Source organism: Macaca fascicularis, chromosome 3, assembly GCF_037993035.2.
Source record: "Macaca fascicularis isolate 582-1 chromosome 3, T2T-MFA8v1.1".
Lineage (NCBI taxonomy): Eukaryota > Metazoa > Chordata > Mammalia > Primates > Cercopithecidae > Macaca > Macaca fascicularis.
In genome coordinates this window covers 80,394,840-80,418,095 of record NC_088377.1, presented here as the reverse complement: position 1 = coordinate 80,418,095, position 23,256 = coordinate 80,394,840, and the positions used below count along the sequence as shown (strand labels likewise).

Here is a 23,256-nt window from a genome sequence, read left to right as displayed (position 1 = left end):
AATGATTTCTAAAAAGCATCTATAAACAATATGGTGAAAAGATGAATGCTTTCCCCATTGCTGGAGAACAAGGAAAAGATGTCCACCCTCACCACTTTCATTAAGCACAGTACTGGATGTTTTAGCCACTGCAATAAGCGAAAGAGTAAATAAAGACACATACTGGGCCGGGCACAGTGCTCATTTTGCAATAAGCAAAAGAGTAAATGAAGACACATACTGGGCCAGGCACTAGTGGCTCATGCCTGTAATCTCAGTACTTTGAGGGGCCAAGCAAGGTGGAGCACTTGAGGTCAGGAGTTCGAGACCAGCCTGGCCAACATGGTGAAACCCCGTCATTACTAAAAATACAAAAAAATTATCCAGGTGGGGTGGCATGTGTCTGTAATCCCAGCTGCTTGGGAGGCTGAGGCAGGATCATCACTTGAACCTGCTAGGCAGAGGTTGCAGTGAGCCGAGAACCACTGCACTCCAGTCTGGGCGACAGCAAGACTCTGTCTCAAAAAAAAAAAAAAAAAGGCACATACTAATTGAGTATGTTTTGTAAATTCTTAAAACTTAATACTCTCCTGATACTTCAACATCCCCTCAAACAGACTGTGAGCACCTCACCCAGGTAGCTAGGTCCAACAATGAACCTACCACAAGTTCACCTTCTTGCTGTCCCCTGATTAAGGCATTTGCCCAATGGTTCTCTAGTCCTGTCTCTCATTCTGCACCCCACTTACCCCAGCAAGCTCCCCACCTGCTTGGTTGTACTTACTCTCTGAAAGCTCCTACCACAAGACCTCCTGCTTGCTGTGCCATGCCCCCATTTCTAGGGCTGGTAAGTATTAAAAATCCTTTAATTTCATATATCTCTCTGAATACAATTTCTGTGGTCATGTTAGAACCATCCCTAAACATCTCACAAATGAGACTTACTCCCTATTAATAAAACATAGAGGAAACAATAAAACTATCTCAGTTTGCAGCTGATGTAATTGTGATAGGAAATCCCAAAGAATGTAAAACAAAGCAAAACAAAACAAAATGAAAAAAGTCTAGAATAATTGAATACATCAAGTTTACAGGAAACTTATATCAACACATAAAAATCAATTGCATTTGAACACACTAATAATGAACATTTGAAAATCCAAATTAAAACATAACATTCTTCAAAATAACTCCAAAGAAAAGGAAATAATTATATACAAACTTACTAAAACACATACAAGATCTGTATACTGAAAATTACAAAATACTGATACAGGAAATAGCAGGTCTAAGAAGATGTAGAGACATATCATAATCATGGACAGGAAGAATCAATATAGTAAAAATGTAAGTTTTCCCCAAAATTATATATAGATTTAACACAATCCCTATCAAAATCCCAAAATGATTTTTGTACACATATACAAGCTTATTCAAAATGTATACAGAAAGGTATGACCCTAAAATAGCTAAAATAATCTTGACAAGAAAACAGTGGGAAGAATAACGCTACCATTAGTAAGTCTTACTAGATAGCTACAGTAGTCAAGACCATGTGATATTACAAGACACGTAAGCACATAGAACAATGAAACAGAATAAATAACCCAAAAATAGTCCCACACAAATATGCTCAACTGTATTTTAACAAAGGTACAAAAGCTACTCAATGGAGAAAAGACAGCATTTGAACAACTGATTTTGGAGCAACTGGACATCTATAGGCAAAAAATAAAATAAAATAAAATAAAATATTCTTTAGCTTAAATTTCATACCTTATAGAAAATTACTAAAAAATTATCACATCTTTGACGGGAAATGTAAAACATAAAAACCAATGTACACGAATTAGTTGCACTGCTGTACACCACCAACAACCAAACTGAGAATCAAATCATGGACTCAACTCCTTTTATAACAACTACTATAAAAGTAAAATGCTTAGGAATATACCTAACAAAGGAAGTGAAAGATCTCTACAGGAAAAACTATAAAACACTGCTGAAAGAAATCACAGATGACACTAACAAATGGAAACACATCCATGCTCATGGATGAGTAGAATCAATATTGTCAAAATGACCATCTTATCAAGAACAACCTATAAATTCAATGCAATTCCCATCAAAATACCATCATCATTCTTCAGCGAACCAGAAAAAAAAATCCTAAAATTTATATGGAACCAAAAAAGGCCCCACATAGCCAAAGCAAGACTAAGAAAAAAAAAAAAAAAATCTGGAGTCATCACATTACCTGACTTCAAACTATACTACAAACTACAGTTGCCAAAACAGCATAGTACTGTATAAAAACCGGCATGTAGACCAATGGAACAGAATACAGAACCCAGAAATAAAGCCAAATACTTATAGCCAACTGATCATCAACAAGGCAAACAAAAACATAAAGTGAGGAAAGACACCCTATTCAACAAATGGTGCTGGGATAATTGGCAAATCACATGTAGCAGAATGAAACTGGATCCTCATCTCTCACCGGATACAAAAATCAACTCAAGATGGATCGAAAACTGACATCTAAGACCTGAAACCATAAAAATTCTACAAGATAACATTGGAAAACTCTTCTAGACACTGGCTTAGTCAAAGAGTTCATGATGATGAATGCAAAAGCAAATGCAACAAAAACAAAGATAAACAGATGGGACCTAATTAAACTAAAAAGCTTCTGCACAACAAAGGAAATAATCAGCAAGGTGAACAGACAGCCATGTTGCCCACAAAGCCTAAAATATTTACTATGTGGTCCTTTACAAGGAAAATTTGCCAACTCATGACCAAGATGATCTGAACAACACTATCATCCACTTTTAGTTAATTATAAAACATGACACCTAACATCTACACAGTATCTTAACATGTACATAATATATTCCACAAGGCTAGATAGCATGTTGAATAAATTCAGAAGGACTTAAAATATACAGAGTATGTCTTTGACCAAAACAGAATTAAACTAGAAATTGATAATAAGATATTAGGAAAAATTCCCAAAACCTGGAAATTAAGCTAACTCAAGAATCAAAAAGAAAGAAGGGGCCGGGCATGGTGGCTCATGACTGTAATCCCAGCACTTTGGGAAGCCAAGGCAGGCAGATCACAAGGTCAGCAGTTCAAGACCAGCCTGACCAACATGGTGAAACCCCGTCTCTACAAAAAATACAAAAATTGGCCAGGCGTGGTGGTGTGCGCCTGTAATCCCAGTTACTCAGAAGGCTGAGGCAGGAGAATTGCTTGAACCTGGGAGGCAAAAGTTGCAGTGAGCCGAGGTTGCACCACTGAACTCCAGCCTAGGCAACAGAGATTCTGTCTCAAAAAAGAAAAAAAAAAAAAGGAAATTAGAAAAACACTGAAAATGAGAGAGAACACATACCACTCAACATATCAGAAAAGAGAGATAATCACTACAAATCTTACAACCAGAAAGGTAATATTAGAAGCAATTTCATGCCAGAAAAATCTGAAAATTTTGATTCAATATATGAGATTTTTGAGACATGCAACTCACTAAAAGTGAACAAAATGAACAGGAAAATCCAAATATCTCTACATGTACTTAAGAAATAATTTCTTATTGAAAACCTACCCACAAAGAACACTACAGGACCCAGTGCTTCAACTAGTGCATTCTATCAAACATCTTAAGAAAAGTAAACTAATAACTAAAAACATTTTCAGAAAATACAAGAGAAGGAAAGAGTTACAAGTCATCTTACAAGGCCAACATAGTCCAAATACCAAAACCTGAGCAGACATTACAAAAAATAACATGACATATAACATATATATATATATATAAATCCTTAATAAGACATTAACAAATATAATACAGATAAAAGTTGTTTTCAACAAGATCAGAAAAAATATTTGAAAAATGTAACACCCATTCGTAATGTAATCTCCCAGTAAATAGGGAAGAGAACTTTCTCATTCTGATAAAAGGTATCTATGAAAACCTAGAGGTTACAACCTAGAGGTTACATCATGCTAGATGGTACTTTCCCCTTTAGGATCAGGAGAAAGAAAAGGATGCCCATTCTTGTCACATCTATTCAATGTTGTACTGTAGATTACAGGTATTCAGAGAAAATGTAACACATAAATAAAATGCATAAAAATAAAAATAATGAAGTAACACTGTCTCTATTTGCAGATGAAATGATAGATTACATAGACCTCAGTAATCTATAAAACAACTACTATAATTAACAAGTTAATTTAGCAAAGTAGCATGATACAAGGATAATATGAAAATATCTGCTGGAAATTGAAACAACTATCAAGTGAATTTTTAAATATTCCATTTAAAATAGCATCCAAACCCACCACAAAATACTTAGGAATAAATTTAGCCCAAATTACATAAAAGACCTTTACACTAAAAAAATGCAAAAAGAAGATAATTTTTTCAAATTAATATATTTAAATCTGCAGAGATAAAATTGTTACATAGAAGACTGTTCCAACCCAAGCTCTATTATTTTATAATATAGTTATTTAAATTATTTTACAGTATAGTTGTTATAATGTCACTTGATGTGTGAAGCTGAAAAAGAGAAATATAAAAACCTGCATAATGTAACAGTGACTGAAGAAAGGCATCACATTTCTCTGACTGTAAAGAATAATTTCCATGGGAGAGCTCATGAAGAACAACATGTAATGAAGTTCTTTTGGCACGTACAGAAGTTCACCATTACACAGACAAATATAAATATATTGTAAATAAAATTTCTGTGTAAAGCCATTAGCAGCAAATGTCTTCTTATATTTATTATTATACTATTTCCAATTCTAGGTAATAACAGTCTATTTTGAAAAACAGAAGACAATGGCATTTCTTCTTTCAAAGACTAATTTTTATGAATAACATTGTAAAGAGATAAAGAAATGGATTATGAATTTTCCAATATAAACTTTACCCAATTAAAATCATTATTTTTAATATTAGGGAATATTAGTCACCTTTCTTAAGAGTGATAAATATGTCAGAGATGATCCCAATATGAAAGACTCTAAATAGATTACTTTCTGGGTTGTAATCAAGCTCCACTTGGTCTGATTTTCAACTGAACACTTGAGTCAAGTAATTATACAATTATTTGAATATAATGACACTATGATAGCTTAACTTGCAAACATACTTAAAATAAATGGATGAATGAGTAAATACCATCTGTTATATATGGCAGTGGCATTGTTTTCCTTCTTCGACTTCTAGAAAAATATTAATCAATTATATATTATCCTATCATCCTTTACCTATTTCTGTTACAGTTAACTGCCACATTGCATACATAAGGTAACTTGTCTACATGTTGGTTCTCCTACTTTCCCATGAACTTCTCTGAAGGAGGAGACAATACATTATTCATCTCCAAATAATCCTATATATTTATTTTTTTAAACCTAGAGAGAGAGATGTAGCATTTTCAGGTATTGGAAGATTGAATACTATTAAAATGCACTTCTCACCAAATTGATAATAAGGAAACTCCAATCCCAACCAAAGCAGTCCTTTTTGAGAAAATTGACATACAAGCTGATTCTAAATTTTCTTGGAAAGGAAAGGAACCTAGAATATCCAGAACAACCTTGACAAAAAATCAACGTAAAAACACTACTGACAAAAGAATCACTGTACAGACGAAGTAATGAAGAAAGTATGGAACTGGCATAAGGATTGACAAAACAGAGAAGAGTGGCACGAAAATGATACACTTAAGAAATATAACATATTTATTTATTTATTCTTTTTCTTTTTTTTTTGAGACGAAGTTTCGCTCTTGTTGCCCAGGCTGGAGTGCAATGGCGTGATCTCAGCTCACTGCAACCTTCGCCTCCTGGGTTCAAGTGATTCTCCTGCCTCAGCCTCATGAGTAGCTGGGATTACAGGCACCCACCACCACACCCAGCTAATTTTTTTTTATTTTTAGTAGAGATGGGGTTTCTCCATGTTGGGCAGGCTGGTCTCGAACTCCTGACATCAGGTGATCCACCCGCCTTGGTCTCCCAAAGTGCTGGTATTACAGGCTTGAGCCACCACGTCCGGCCTAATATAACATATTTAGAACAAATATTTAAAAGCAAGATACAACATCATCGGGACAAGTATGCCAAAGTAAATTTGGCCTTAGTGTAATCTGGAGACAATTTCAGCTACTTAAATCTTCCTAAAATCAAAAGATTGTATTTAATAATATATAAGATGCTAATACAAGATGAAAAGGTACTAACGTTGAAAGGCAAATGAGACCAACGATGAGACAAATACATCAAGTAATTTTTCAGATTTTTAAATGAAGGTGCTTTTGTGAAAATAGCATTGCCTGCAAATTCTGAATTCTTTTTCCTATATGCCAATATGCTGTTCTTATATTATCATCAAGACAGAAAAGCACCACTCTTCTTTATTTTGCTGTAACAAGCCAAATAAGAAATTCTATGCTGAAGAAGAAAGAAAGATAAACATACTGCATTTAAAAAAAGTTTCCAAAGGACAGGAAAAGTCAGAAAGCAGGTATTTGGGGAGGAAAAGGAACAAATGAACTTAATGAAACCACAGACCTCTTGTATTCAAAGCTTCATCGTATGGAAGCTTTAAAAATTATTTTGTGTTTCTATATAAAGCACAGCAATAAAATTGCCTTTCAGTAGAAAAGATAGAAACTTATCCCTTCACTTCACTATACATAAAAATCAACTCATGATGGATTAAAGATTTAAACTATTAAAAACCCTAGCAGAAAGTTTAGGACATACCATTCTGAACATAGGCCTTGGCAAAGATTTCATGATGAAGTCTCCAAAAGCAATTGCAACCAAACCAAAAATAGACAAATGGAACCTAATTAAACTAAAGAGCTTCTGTACAGCAAAAGAAACTATCAACACAGTAAACACAAGACCTACAGAATGGGGGAAATTTTTTGCAAACTATGTATCCAACAAAGGTCTAATATCCAGAATCTATAAGGTACTTAAATCAGCTAGCAAAATACAAACAATCCCATTAACAAAAGGGCAAAGGACATGAACAGATATTTCTCAAAAGAAGACATATAGGGAGCCAACAAGCATATGAAAAAATGCTCCACATCACTAATCATCATAGAAAAACAAATCAAAACCACAATGAGATAGCATCTCAAACCAGTAAGAATGGCTATTATTAAAAAGTCAGAAAATAACTGATGTTGGCGAGGTTATAGAGAAAAGGGGACACTTATATACTGCTGGTGGGAATGTAAATTAGTTTAGCCACTGTGGAAAGCAGTTTGGAAATTTCACAAAGAAATGAAAACAGAACTACCATTTGACCCAACAATCCCATTACAGGGCATATACCCAAAGGAATATAAATCATTCCACCATAAAGACACATGGGTGTATATGTTCACTGCCACTATTTACAATAGCAAAGACATGGAATCAACCTAGATGCCCACCAATGGTAGACAGGATAAAGAAAATGTGGTACCTATACACAATGGAATACTATGCAGCCATAAAAAAGAATTAAATCATGTCCTTTGCAACAACATGAATGCAGCTGGAGGCCATTATCCTCAACAAATTAATGCAGAAAACATAAAGCCAAATACCACATGTTCTCACTTATAAGTGGGAGCTAAACACTGAGCACACATGGACACAAAGAGAGGAACAACAGACCCCAGAGCTTACTTGAGGGTGGAAGGTGGAGGCTCGAAAAACAACCTATCAAGTACTATGCTCACTATCTGGGTGGCAAAATCATTTGTACACCAAACCCCAATGATGTGGAATTTACCCATGTAACAAACCTGCACATGTACCCCCTGAATGTAAAAGAGAAAAGAATAAATAAAAATGACATAAGAAAGCTCAACAATTATCACCGTGAGCCCACCATCAGGGAAAATAATGAAATGGGTCAGATTCCTTCCCCTACTCCTAATCCCTATGCTTGAACACACATTCCAACCCCATTTCCAAATAAATTATCCTAACTCAGGGTCTGTGACTGTTTAAGACTGGTAAAGAGTAAAAGATGTATTAGGTAATAACTGACTAAAGTTTAACACAGTACTCACATATTAAAAACTGAGAGAAGAAAATTAAGATTAAGTGCTCTCTTCATGGTGCCTCAAATCCTAAATCTTATTTCAAGAGTAAAAAAGAAGAAAACCTATCCCAAGGAAGACAGGTAAGAAAAAATTTTAAATGGAAATATAAGATAATATGTGAACTGATGACTTAGACCAACAGTTCCCACCCTTTTATGGCAGCAGGGACCGGTTTCATGAAAGACAATTTTTCCACAGACTGGGAAGGCGGGGGATGGTTTCAGGATGACTCAAGTGCATTACATTTATTGTGCACTTTATTTATATCATTGCATTGTAAAAAAATCATGAAATAATTATACAACTCACCATAATGTAAAATCAGTGAAAGCTCTGAGCTTGTTTTCCTACAACTAGAAGGTCCCATCTGGGGTTGACAGGAGACAGTGACAGATCATCAGGCATTAGATTCTCATAAGGAATACACAATCTAGATCCCTCACATGCACAGTTCACAACAGGGTTTGCACTCCCATAAGAATCTAATGCTGCGCTTGATCTGATCTGACAGGAGGAGGCAGATCTCAGGTGGTAATACAAGTGATGTAGATGGGGGACTGTAAACACAGTGAAGCTTCTCTCTAGCCTGCCACTCACCTCCTGCTATACGGCCCAGTTCCTAACAGGCCATGGATTGGTATCAGTCTGTAGCCAAGGAGTTGGGAATTCCTGACTGAAGCTACATTTTAGGAGGCTTACTGAGTACAAATTAAGAAATAATCCCCTTGTCAATTTCACTAGGCAAAAATAATGGATATCGATCTCTGTGTACAATACTTATACCTTTAGTAGAAACACTTTACAACCATTATAATGTAAATAATTATATATGCCAAACATTTAAAAATATTACTGTTTACAATGTGTTTATGGTCAGTAAATTATAATTAGGCATAGAAAAATATTGTCACAAATTTATTGAACATGAACAATATGTTAAGTATAATGTAAAAAACAACTAATTTAAATTGCTTCTAGAAGATATAGCATCATTTTCATCCTAAGCATAGATACAAGATGCTGGGTATAGAGCAAAGCAATATGAAAATAGATTATAAAGATGGTTCAAATTTGCTTGTTATTTATGATGGACAATGGTAACATGGACAGTATTTTATCTGAATAATAGTTATAAATTAATTGGCAATAGCAAATAAGGCAAAACAAATAGAAAAACCATTATTCTTCATATAACCCATTACAAAAGGCTAAATTTGAAAGTATTTTATAAATTCTATTAACGTCTTATCTTTTATTAGTGGGTAAAGTTTTATTTTTATTGTTGAAATCCTTAATTGTGGGGATTCAATGTATTTTATAAATAGCTAGGATGCTTACTTACTCATGGGGCATGTTCATTTAACTTTTTTTTTCCTTTTACCAGCCTCACATAACATACCTTAAATAGTCTTTTGGAAGGTTCACAATTATGGTCTGTACATGGCTTGGGTCCTTTTTCAGTGTCTAGAGATGAAACTGAGAAAATATATTATATTTTATCATGGGTATAATGTATTCTGTTACAATATTTAAATTGGCTTTTGAAAAATGAAATGATATTCTAATATTTCTCTTCCATTAAAATATTAAGCAATTTTCCTAGTGCTAAATGACTCTTTTTAGCAAAAAACTAAGTCAACAATTTGCTTTCTATAAATCAGGACAACCTTATTTCTTCAGTGAACTTAAGAATTAATCAACTTTCCTGATAATGTTGGGCTGTTGATTTTGTAAAATCTGAGCAACAGATTTATTTCAATTTTAATAACATACATATGTATAGGTATGTATACATTTATGTGCATTCATTCAATATTGTATTTAACTCTATATAATATACTGTGTGTCATTTATCTCAATTCTTAATCTCTAGCTGCAAAATGATAGAGGTAGGATAAACTCTGATCACAATACTGGAAAGGGAAATGAGGTTGGATTTTAGTAGCGGCCATGGTAACTAAAATGATGAATATTTATATTCAGACACACATTCATTTATTTAATAAATAATTGCCAGGAGCCTACTGTGTGCCAGGAATTACTCTAGGGGCTTGGGATACATAAGTGAACAAAATCAACAAAATCCCATTGAATTTAGCAATGTAGAAATGAGTACTGTCTCTGCAAGATCATCTGAGAAATGTTCCTATTGTACTACAAGACTTAAAAAATACATTGAAAGAAATCTGATTTCTAGCCTGAGTTCTATAGGAGGTCTACTAATAAACATAGGTATAATGTTAAAATAACATTTGAGGTTTCTACTCTAATTTGTAAAACAAGGGGCTGAATAATGTGATTTCTGTCACCCTTTCCAGTTATGAGGATACGTTTAAAACCAAATACTTCAATTCAGCAACCAAAATCTCTATAATTTATTTACTACTGATCTTGACAATTTTGTTTTTCCCATAACTCTACTTGTATGCTATCCATTCGCTATTCGACTCCAAATATTGCTCTATGATACCTGTGTACATGACTTTTAAGTTGTTCATTTTCCACAGAATTCTTTCAAAACACCAGTAATTTTTCACGTGCCTCCTTAACTGTTGATCTCCTTAATAACATCTTTACTTCCTCAGAACCCATACAACACTTGGTAACTCTTCTACAGTATTTACATAAGTTGTACTATTATTATATGCATATTGTTTTTACCATAATACAATCTTGAAGAGGGATCCTTACTCTATATTACCAACATTTACCTAGTATGTCATGTAAAATATGTCTGATGGACAACTATTGATATGAAGATCATAAAATTGATCGTAAAAGTATGAATATACGTGGAGTATATTCCCAGAATAATGGGAAATCTTTATTTTGTTGTTTCAACATATTTCTTTCAAATTCTTCCCAAACCCATACATGGTGTGAAACTTCACTCTTGCCATCTGAATTGATATTATGAGGTACTATACAATATTACAGACAACAAAATTCAACCTAGTGATTTTATAAAATTAGATCAGTTAATTTCAGACAGAGGTCCAACTAGGGTCACAGACTTGGGGGAGAAAAGGTTTTATTTATATTCTATTTTTACCTTCAGTCCTTTTAAAATGAAGTTATCTAAATCCAGGCCCGAGAAAAGTTAAATCTCTAAATTTTATCGCTTGAACCCAGGAGGCAGAGGTTGCAGTGAGCTGAGATCATGCCCATGCACTCCAGCCTCGGCAACAGAGTGAGACTCTGTCTCAAAAAAAAGAAAAAAAGAAAAAAAAAGAAACATGCGTAGAGTTATGAAAAGCACTAGTAAACTGTAGCCAGGTCTTTTAAATATTATACACCTAAGGTACAGCTTTTGAATGGATTGTCCATAAAGTAATTCAGAAGGTGGCAGACCTGAGTCTACCAATGCATCATAACATGATTATGAGATTGAATCATCATGATGATGTAAAATTTTCTTACTTTTGAATCCTTATAAAAGTTTAAGGCAATTTTAAAAATTCATTAAGATCTACTTTTCATGAAACTAATGCAAAACTGTCAGAAACCACAACATAGAATCAAAAGAAATACAAGGTATTTTCTAATCTATCTTTTCAGAATCAGTATACATAAAAGATTGCTAAAGTAACAAATATCTAGGAGACTGGTTCAGCCCAAATCCAGTATTAATGGTGTTAACAGACAACAGACACTACATCCATCCCCACCATATCAGGCAAACCACACGACACTCATGTTGTCTGCATCAGCTATCTTTTCCTGAGCTTCTTGCATATCCCCTCTTTAGGCTAGCTGACTAACCTCATCATGTATACAATCACCTAGCTTTTTGTAAGATAAGTTTTCTATGAGATTAAAAAATAAAGAAGATAGCAATGACTCCAGCGAAAATAGCAGAGAGGAAAACTGCTGGCCACCTCTTTCCACAGAAACATGAAAAAAAAAATGAACAAAAATGGCCAGAATCAACTTTTGTCAGAACTCCAGAAAATGATCAAATGTTTACAACAACCAAGTGAATGCAAAGTCAACAAATGATGACTTCAACACAGAATTTAAGAAAATATCTGTTAAGTCAGTAGCTGACCACAAAGGTTAAAAAGAATTCAAAAGTTAAATATGTAACAAAATTTCAAGTAAATGGAAGACAGACTTCAGAGGACATGACAAAAGATGAAGAAAATTATAAAACAAACAACTACAATCCACACAAGCAACAACCAAATACGCTGAACAGGCAGAAGGATCTGATTTCAAAAGTATCCATTAAAATATTTTAAAATGTAAAGTTTTAAAAAAAAATAGAAGTTATATAAAGAAACAAGAATGTATGGCCTATTCACAGAGAACAAAATATAATAGAAATTGTCCCTGAGGAAAGAGACATTGGACTTGCTAGACAAAAACGCTAAATCAGCTATCTTAAATATGCTTAAAGAGCTAAAGAAAATTATGAACAAAGAACCAAAGAAAATAAGGAAAATGACGCCTTCACAAATAGAGAATATCAATAAAGCAAAATTAAGTTACAGAACAAAATCTAATAAAAATTATGGAGCAGAAAATTGTAACAACTGAAATGAGGAATTCACTAAACATTTTCAATGACAGATTTGAGCAAGCAAAAGAATTAGTGAACTTGAAGATAGTTCACTGAAATTATCCAGTCAGAGAAGAAAGAAAAAAAATTTAAGTGAAGAGAACCTAAGACATCTGTGTAACAACATCAAGTGTACCACCATATACATGATGGGAGTCGCAGAAGGAGAGAAAAATGAGAAAGTGGTAAAAAGAGTATTTGAAGAAATAATGGCCAAAATTCCCCAAATTTTATAAAACACATACAAGATAAATAGAATCCACATAGGGTAAACACAAGGAATCCCACACTGAGACAAATTATAATGAAACTTTCAAAAATCAAAGACAGGAGCTTCTAGGTTGCTAAACATGCAGAGATACTGGGTGGTGGCATGCCCAAAGGGAGCATGTAAGCTCCAGGCCCCTTCCCACATGCCTTGCCCTGTGCATCTTTTCCATCTGCCAGCATATCTGTATTTTCTGTAGTATCATTTATAATAAATGGGCAACCATTTTTTTTAAAAATAAAAGACAGAGAATCTTAAAAGCAGCAAGAAAGAAGTAACTTGTCGCATACTAGGTGTCCACAATAAGATGAACATCAGATTTTCATGAAAAACCACAGAGGACAGAAGGCAGTGGGATAATATATTTAAAGAACTGAAATAAAAACACTCAACCAAGAATCCTGTATCTGGCAAAACAAGCTTTCAAAAATGCAGGAGAATCTAAGGTCTTCCAAAAATGAACAGCTGATGAAGAATAGATAGTAACTTGTTACTACACACAAAAAAAAGAATATTGGCAAAAGTAACTACATAGGAGTACATCTGGGTAAACATAAAAGGTAAATATAGATAAATATAAAAGTCACTATTCTTTATCACTCATCTTTTTATATGATAATAATGACAAATGAATAAAACAATAATTACAAATCAATGTTAGTAGATACACAATATACAGTAATGTAATTAGGGACAACATAGAGGAGTGACCTTCACAGGAGCAGAGTTTTGGAATACTATTATAACTAAGCTGGAATCAATTCAAACTAGCTTCTTATGAGTTTGAAATTCTAATTGCAGTTCTCAGGTTAGCCACCAAGAAAGTAACTAAAATATATTAATAAAATGAAATGAAAAGGAAATTTAAATGGTACTCTATAAATAACTAAACACAAAAGAAGGTAGTAACAGGGATAATCAAACAAAAAAAAGATATGAGACAATTTCTGGTTTCTATTTGACATCTAAGGAACTTGTCAGATGTCAGGCCTGTATCAACAACAACAAAAAAATCTGCAACTTTTCTTAGACCCATCAGAAAATTGAGGTTACTGGGAAAACTGCAGCTTCCAAAAATGTAGAGGCAGATAGGTGTATACAGAGAATCACAACTTACCAGGAGCAGAAGCCTGCTATGGGAGCCATTACCAGGATAATTTAAATTATAATTGCTAAGAAGCTCAGGGTGGACAAGCTCCACCGTTAAAACTGCAATGGGGCACATTCTTGGGCGGCAGGCGAGGGCTTCCAAACTTTCATGAGCTTTATGTCTAGGAAACCCAACAGGTTCTCAGGGTTAAGACTGGAGGAAAATCTCCTTGTGCTTCTGGCAAAGGGAAGGAGAAAAGTAACCAGTTGGAAGTAAACCAAACCAAAGTACAACAAGAGCATCTGAAGTAAAACTAGTATTTTGGAAACCCTGCCTCAAGAGAAATAGCTTAACAAAGTTTCATTTTTACCAGAGCCTCAATGACCTGGGGGAAGGGAAATACCAAATTCAAACCCTCTCTAGCCTTCTCAGTGTAAAGTAAGAAAGAGAAGCGCTTGTGAAGGTCTCAGGCAAAGGACACAGGCCCTCTGAAAAAACAGAGCAAATCACAGACTTACAGGATGCTTACCCCCCATACATGCATATATTACCACTATATTTACAGAGTTCCGTATAATGCCATGGTATTATAATGGAAAGCATTTCAAGTCTTACTCAAGAAAAAGTCTCCATATTACCCAAAGACCATAGGAAAGACAAAAACAAGAGGATAAAAAAAAAATGTAGCCTCTAGTACTACAATAAACAGTAAACAAAGCCCAAATCCTAGCCAGATAAACAGAACTATCACACACTAAAAGAACTATTTAACTAATTTCTTACTACCTGGTGCATACTGGTCAGCTTTACACACACACACACACACACACACACACACACACACACACAAAAATGGAAAACATACTAAAAGTCAAACACAGTTTCAAGAAACAGAGCAACCATCAAAACCAAACTCAGATATGGCAGAGATTTGGGAATTATGGTACAGAAATGTAAAATAACTATGAATAATATGCTAAGAGTTCTAATGGAAAAAATGGGACAAGATGCAAGAACAGAATGGATAATGTAGTGAGAAAGATGGAAACTCTAAGAATCACAAGGAAATGCTAGATATCAAAATCACTTTAACCAAAATGAAGAATGCCTTTGATGAGCCCATCAGTGGGCTGGAGGAAAGAATCAAATAGACCGAAGCTTGAAAACACATCAGTAGAAATTTCTCAAAAACATAATTAAAAAAAAAAACGAGAAAAGAATATCCAAGAACTGTGGAATAATAACATAAGTTGAATAATATACAAAATGATAATGCCAGAAGGAGAAGAAGAAAAAAAGGAAAAAATGCTTAACATCACCAATAATCAGGGAAACGCAAATGAAAACCACAATAAGATATCATCTCATGCCTGTCAGGATGGCTACTGTCAAAATGATGAGAGATAATGTACTGGTGAGGGTGTGGAGAAACTAGAACCCTTGTATACTGTTAGTAGGAATGTACATTGGTACAACAATTGTGGAAAACAGTATAGAAGTTACTAAAGGAATTAAAAATACAACTACCATTTGACCAAGCAATCCCTCTTCTGACTACATATCCAAAAGAAATGAAACCACAACCTCATACATATATCTGTGCTCCCATGTTCACTGCAACATTATTCATAACAGCCAAGATATGGAAATAACTTAAGTGTTCAATGATGGATGACTGGATAAATATAAATAAATAAATGCATTATACACACACACACACACACACACACACACAGAGGAATATTATTCAGCCTTAAAAAAGGAGATCCTGCCATTTGCAACAATACAGATGAACCTAAAGGACATATGTTAAGTGAAATAATATAAGCTCAGAAAGAAAAATACAGAATGATCTCACTTTAAGAAAAAAAAAAAAAAAAAAACACTAAATTCATAAAATCAGGAAGTAGAATGGTGATTACCCAGGGGCAGGGCAGGGGTCGTGGTAATGATGTGAATCAAAATGAATAAAGTTGTAGTTAAGAAGAATGAATAAATCTAGAGATCTAATGTTCTGATGTACCACATGAGGACTCTAGTTAATAATACTGTATTATATGCTAAAAACTTGCAAGAAGAGTCATTTTACATGCTCTTACCATGGGTTGGAGATGGAAAGAAAGATAATGATGTGAGATAATAGATATGCTAGTTTGCTTGACTTGCAGTAATTATTTTAATGTGTACATATGTGTGTATATAAACATGTTGTACATCTTAAAATTATACAATTAAAAATTGTTTTAAAAAGTCAATTGCTTTCCTATGTACTTGTAACAAACAACTGTAATTTGAAAACAATGCAATGCCACTACACTAACAAAAATGAAATATATAACAAAATAAGTACAAAGTCTATATGAGGAAAACTGTAAAACTCTGATAAAAAATCAAAGACCTAAGTAAATAAAAAGATATTCCATGTTCATAGATAGGAAGATCCACTATTGTTACAATGTCAGTTCTTGCCAACTTGATATGTACTTTAAACTCAATGACACTCAAAATATCAATAAAATATTTTGTGCTTATCTACAAACTGCTTCTAAAATTTACATGAAAAGGCAAAAGACCTAGAACAGCCAACACATTATTAAAGGCAAGAAATACAGAGGACTGACTATAAATACAGAGGACTTACTATAAAACTACAGAAGTCAAGACGGTATAGTACTGATGAAAGAACAGACAGAGACCAATATAAGTGAACAGAAATCTCAGAAATATACGCATGTTAATATACTCAATTGATCATTCACAAAGGAAAAGACAGCAATTCAAAAGAGAAAATATAGTCATTTAAAAAATGATGCTTGACCAACTGGATATCCACATGCAAATAAATCTAGACTTATACCTTTAACCAAAATTAACTTCATAATATAATCACAGAGATACCTGTAAAATACACAAAATTGGAAAGCTGGAAACAAAGAAGAAAAAGTGACCTTGGGTTTGTTAATGACTTTTTACATACAAATATGCATGTAAAAATGTGTGTGTCTATACTTTGCTTAACTTTTCTGTAAAGTAAAAACTGCTCTAAAAATAGTCAATTAATGTAAAAAAAACCCACACAATATAGAAAATGTGTAGCAAAAAGGCAAAAGTAAGTCCTCCCTTATCAGTAATAATTTTAAATGTAAGTGGCTTAATTTAAAGACACCAATTAAAAGGCAGAAGTGGACATAATGGATAAAAATGCAGGATCTAACTGTTGTCTACAAAAGATTCACTTTAGATGCAAAAGCAAAAAAAACATGGATTAAAAGTAAATGGATGAAAAAAGATACTTTGTGCAAATAGTCATCAAATCTAGATAAAATACACAAATTGCTGGAAACACACTACTATCAAAACTCAAGAAGAAACAAAAAATATAAACAGATCTATATACAAACATCAGATAAAATAAACTTTAAGTCAAAAATTGTTACAAGATGCAAAGAAATGCACTATATTTTGATAAAAGGGCCAATGTATTAAAGAACATATAACATTTATAAGTATATAGGCCTCTAACAACAGAGTCCCAAATTATATGAAGCAAAAATTGACAGAACAGAGGGAAAAGCAGATAATAATAGTGGAACACATCAATACCGCACCTTCAATAATGAATATAAAAGTTAGGCAGAAGATCAATAAGCAGATAGAGTACTTGAACAACACTAGATCTATACAATATACACAGAACCCTCCACCCAACAACAGGAGAATACACATACTTCACAAGTACATATGAAACATTCCTCCAGGTAGACCATATGTGTAACCACAAAAGAGTCTCAGTAAGTATAAGAAGATGAAAATGATATAAAGTAGCTTCTGTAATCTGAGAAACAAAAATAGATGCTCCTTTATCAACTAAGATGGACCCCAAGGTTAAGGAAACAAAAATTAGCTATGAGCTAAAGGTTCAGGGCTCAGCTGGCATGTCAATTCCCTAAATTTCTATGGCTACAAAACACACACACACACACACACGCATGCAAACACACCTTGCTAAACCCTTTAACAGGAGCTATCAGACAAATTGCCAGATTCCCTTCCTAACTGATTTACAACCGAGACCACTAAAATTCTGACTGGACAGAGAATCTGCCTTACAAGAACTCCTTCCTGAAAGGCAACTGCAGGCCTTAAGCCAGTTTCAGCAAGCTAATAGAGACTGAACAAATTCTTTGTGTTTTATAGTCAGCCTTTCAATAGACAGAGCCAAATTCTACCTCGTTTTAATGCTAAAACCCACCCCAAAGTGAACATGGAACGTAAGTTACATATATGTCTACCCATTGTACATGTGTTCAACCCCCCTCATAAATATTTATAGCTTTACCCAAAACAAGCTGAATACATAAGACCCTATTGTTAATACAGACCCTTTCCCTTTGGAAGACAGAGTGCCTTCAGTCCACACCAAAGATCATATCTTCCCAAACTGCAAGTTGATGTCACAATAAATCTCTTCTTTCTACTATTTAGCCATCCTGGTGGTCATTTGGACTAGACTTCTATCCCACAAAAGAAAGAAATCAGAAAGCCTTAACAGAAGGACATCTAGAATGTATACGAACATGTGGAAATTGAACACCATACTTCTAAATAACAAACAGGTCAAAAAAAAGTGTAAGGGAAGTTAGAAGATACTTGCAGATGAATGAAAATGAAAATACAACTTACCAAAAAGTATGGGTTGCAGTTAAAGCAGTACTCAGAAGGAAATGTATGGGTGTAAGTAAACACCTATACTTAACAAGAAGAAAGATTTCAAATCAATTACTTAATGTCACACCTTAAGAAACTAGAAAAAGAATGAATTAAACTCAGAGCTAGCAAAAAGAAGGAAATAATAAAGAGTAGAAAATATATAAACTAGAGAAGAGAAAAAGCAATAAAAAATGGTTTTTGGAAAAAATGCAATAAAGTTGACAAACATTCACATAGAGAAATCAAAGCAGAGACATTACTACCTACCTTTCAGAAATAAAAAGGATAACAAGAGAACACTATAAACCATTGTAGGCCAATAAATTAGGTAACCTAATGAAATAAATTGCTAGAAACACACAAACTACCAAAACTGACTCAAGAATAAACAGAAAATATGAATAGGTCTATAACTAAGTAAGAGTTTGAATCAGTAATCAAAAACCTGCCAACAAAGAAAAACCCAGAATCCAAAAGCTTCAGTAATGAATTCTATCAGGTAAAGAAGAATTAAATAAAATTCATCTCACTTTTTTCCAAAAGGATAGAAGAGGAAGTAACATTTCCTAACTCATATCATGAAGCTAGCATTACCCTGGCACCAATGCCAGAAAATTATATGATTACAGGCCAATATCCATTATGAATGCAAAATTCTTAATAAAAAAATAGCAAACCAATTCCAGTAGTATGGTAAAGAATACAGCATGACCAAGTAGGGTATAATCCAGGAATGCAAAAGTTGTTGAAAATATAACAATAAAAATAGAGTACACCGCATTAATAGAAGGCAGGGTGAAAATAAAAAAAAAAAACATGATAATCTCATTTCATACAAAAGTAGTATTTAACAAAATACAAAATCCTTTCATTATAAACCCACAGCAAATACCATACTCAACAGTGAAAGACTGAAAGCTTTCCTCCTAAGATCAAGAACAAGACAAAGATGCCAATTTTGCCACTTCTACTAAACATTGTGCTAGAAGTTCAAGCAAGAGCAATTTTGCAAGAAAATGGTGTAAAATGTATCCAGGGTGGAAAGGGAGAAGTAAAACTATTGCTATCCACAGACAACATGATCTTCTATACAAAAACTACTAAAGATTTCACAAAAACAAAACAAAACCAAAAACACTATTAGAGCTAACAATGGAATTCAATCAAGGATGCAGAATCCATTTTTTTAAAAACCTAGTGTATTTCTATACACTAGCAATGAACAAAGTATAAAGGGAATTAAGAAAATTCTACTTATAATAGCATCAGTACTAATAAAATACTTAGAAATACATTTGTCAAGAGTTACAGCACTATACTTATACACTGAAAACTGTAAAATGCTACTGAAAGAAATTAAACAAGTTCTAAATAAATGCAAAGCTACCTGTGTTCACAGATTAAAAGACTTAATATTGTTAAGGTGGCAATAATATCTAAAGCTATGTCCAGATCCAATGCAATCCCTATCAAAACGCCAATGGTGATTTTTGTCAGAAATGGAGAAGGAGATGCTAAAAATCATATGGAATTAAAAACAATCTCAAATTACCAAAACAGTGTTAAAAAGGAAGAACAAAATTGGAGGACTCTCACTTCTCAATTTCCAAAGTGCCACAAATCAAACAGTAATCAAAATGGTATACTGACATAAGAACAGAAATACAGAACAATGCAATAGAATTGAGAGTCTAGAGATAAGCTCATATATTTATGGTTAACTGACTTTCAACAAGGTTGCCAAGACGATTCAATGTGGAAAAAAATGGTCTCTTCCAACAAATGTTCTCGGGCAACCAGATAGCCATATGCAAAATATGAAGTATAAGGCTGAACCCATACCTCATACTATATACACAATTAGCTCAAAATGAATCTTAGACCGAAGTGTAATAGCTAAAACTACAGAAGGAGTAAATCTTGATGACCTCAGATTTGGCAACATATTCTTAGAAACGCCACCCAAAGTACAAGAAACATAAGGAAAAAACAGGTAAATTGGACATCATCAAAATTAAAATCAATTGGGTATCAAAGGACATTATTAAGAAAGTGAAAAAAGAACCTATAAAATGGAAGAAATATTTGCATATCACATATTAATAAGAATACAGTATTCAGAATATATAAAGAACTCTTACAACACCACCAAAAAGACACAAACCCAATTTTAAATTGAGCAAAGGACTTGAATAAACATTTCTCCAAAGAAGATACACAACTGACTGATAAGCGCATGAAAAGATGCTCAACAACATTTGCCTTTGGAGAAATGCAAATCAAGTCTCATAATGCTTCATTTCTATTGGATATCATCTCTTTTATAAGTTCCAGTACACTTTCAGCTTTTTTTTTTTTTTTTTTTTCTAAACAGTCTCACTCTGTCAGCCAGGCTGCAGTGCAGTGGCATGATCTCGGCTCACTGCAACCTCAGCTTCCTGGGTTCAAGTGATTCTCCTGCCTCAGCCTCCCAAGTCACTGAGACTACAGGCCCACGCCACCATGCCCGGCTAATTTTTGTATTTTTAGTAGAGGCAGGTTTCCCCGTGTTGGCCAGGCTGGTCCCAAACTCCTGACCTCAAGTGATCCACCTGCCTCAGCCTCCCAAAGTGCTGAACCTGAAGAGAGCCACACTTTCAGGTTTTCTAAGACCTGATCTACCTATGAGACAGACCCAGGGGCTGGAGAAAAACTCTCAATGTATTTCTGGAGAAGAGGAGAGAGAGGGGAGGGCAGGGAAGGGAAAAGGAGTAGTGAGGGGAAGGGAGGGCTGAGGAGAAGGAAAGAGAGGAGAAAAGAAGGGAAGACAGGAGAAAAGTAAGGAGATAAAAGACAGAAAATGAGGCTGAACTTCTCTTGTTTTTTCCCCTTAAAGCTTCATGCCTCTCAACTGTGTTTCTAAAACTTCAATCCTAGATGGCCAAAAAAGAAACAGAAGGGAAAGTTGGGGAAATGGTTAAATACAATCCAACTCTGATAGCAGATAAATAATGATTTAAAAAAAAAAAACACTAAAAAAGGAGGTAGGAAACTAGCAAGCAATAACATTTGTGATGAAAGGGGAGGGGTGCCCTACTGTCACTGGGACCTCTTAAAAACACATGGGTGGGTATTCCTAAGTGGTCATTCATAAACCATTATAAATATAAAGATAAATATAAAGGTATAAGTATAAAGTCCAATTCTTTGTTTTCCAGAAAATACTGGGCCTCTACTCCACATTATCAAGAAAAGCATACTAAGCTGAATGTTTCCTCTGGTCTATGATATTAACCCATCTTATAATAAGATGATTTTACAAATTAAATCATTAAATCTAAATAGCATGACTTTCCTTACACTAAATTCCACTCTACAGTAAATTATCATAACAGTGTTATTGAGAGAGCAAACTTTTCATTAGTACATGAATCAGTAGAATTCTATTTGAGGGGTTAATAGCACTAAGTCAAAGTAGAGAACAAAATATATTCAGATGTATAGTGTTTATATTGTAAAAATGCTGTGAGTAATTAACAACATTTTTTTAACTCTTAGTTATGTGTTCTCCATTTGCTTTTCTAATAAATTGTATAGACTTACCTGAAAATGTAAAGAACAATTCATTTTGCAAACCAGCTCTTTGCATTTTAACATGATGGCATTCAGACTTAAGTAAGGAAATTTCACATGAAAGGTCAAGAAGCAGTTTGCTTAAAATCTGAATAAGTTTCTTCTCAAAAGAAATATTATAAATACTGTTGCAGGGAGCTGCATGATATCGAGCTGTGAACTGATAATAATAATGAGGCTCACGATAAGCTGTAAAAAATTAAGAAGAGAAAGACAAAAAATGGTTACTTAAATAATTCAAACATATTGTAACTATTTAAGAAATATGATTACTTGGTATAAATTCTTGGCACATGTTTTTAGATACAATTATATTTATTTTTAGTTCACCAACACTTATCTTGTACCAACACTTATCTAAGTACCAACACTTATCTAAGTACCAAATACTATGATTGACACTTTACAAATAGTGACTCATTTGAATCTCTCAGCATCATTAAGATTTTCTATCTGTCATAAAGAAATTGAGGGAGGCAGGGATTATGTCACATGTCCAATGCCTATGCTTTCAAAACTAAGATTGTAACTTATGGAGCCTGGTCCCAGAGCCTATTCTATTAACCTCAACACTATGCTGCTCAAACTCAGGTATAGCACTTCTCTAAGTTAAATATTTATCTTGGAAGAAATTAAATTCATATAATTATGAACAATATTCAAAAATACGTTTCTAATAGATACACAATTAGTTTTATTGAGTTGAGTACAACAGCTGGAACTGAGAACACACACACACACACACACACATATATATTTTAACCATCCCAAATTCTCACTGAAATGACACAAGAAAAATAAAAATGAAAAGAAATTCACAATACCAAAAGTCAGAAAAGTTCAACTTCCAAAACAAGGCGCTCTGTTGCTACTTCTGTCCAACAAGGGAGACTTCCCTGCCTGT

The 23,256-nt window shown here is 33.8% G+C and overlaps 1 protein-coding gene across 15 annotated transcripts in view; it reads right to left on the bottom strand.

The window, feature by feature from the left end:
- The window catches only part of ZPBP (zona pellucida binding protein), a 149,812-nt gene that overhangs the window by 65,043 nt on the left and 61,513 nt on the right, over positions 1-23,256 (bottom strand). For 10 of the 15 annotated variants that reach the window (XM_005549610.5, XM_074036567.1, XM_005549611.5 and 7 more), the window contains 2 exons: positions 22,323-22,541; positions 9,511-9,587 (listed from right to left, as the gene is read on the bottom strand). In XM_005549610.5, coding sequence (XP_005549667.1) covers positions 9,511-9,587; positions 22,323-22,541 — 296 coding nt within the window. Of the gene's footprint in view, positions 1-5,893; positions 6,057-9,510; positions 9,588-22,322; positions 22,542-23,256 lie in introns of those variants that run through there. The other 5 variants (XR_012433199.1, XR_012433200.1, XM_074036566.1 and 2 more) reach the window with 2 other exon arrangements.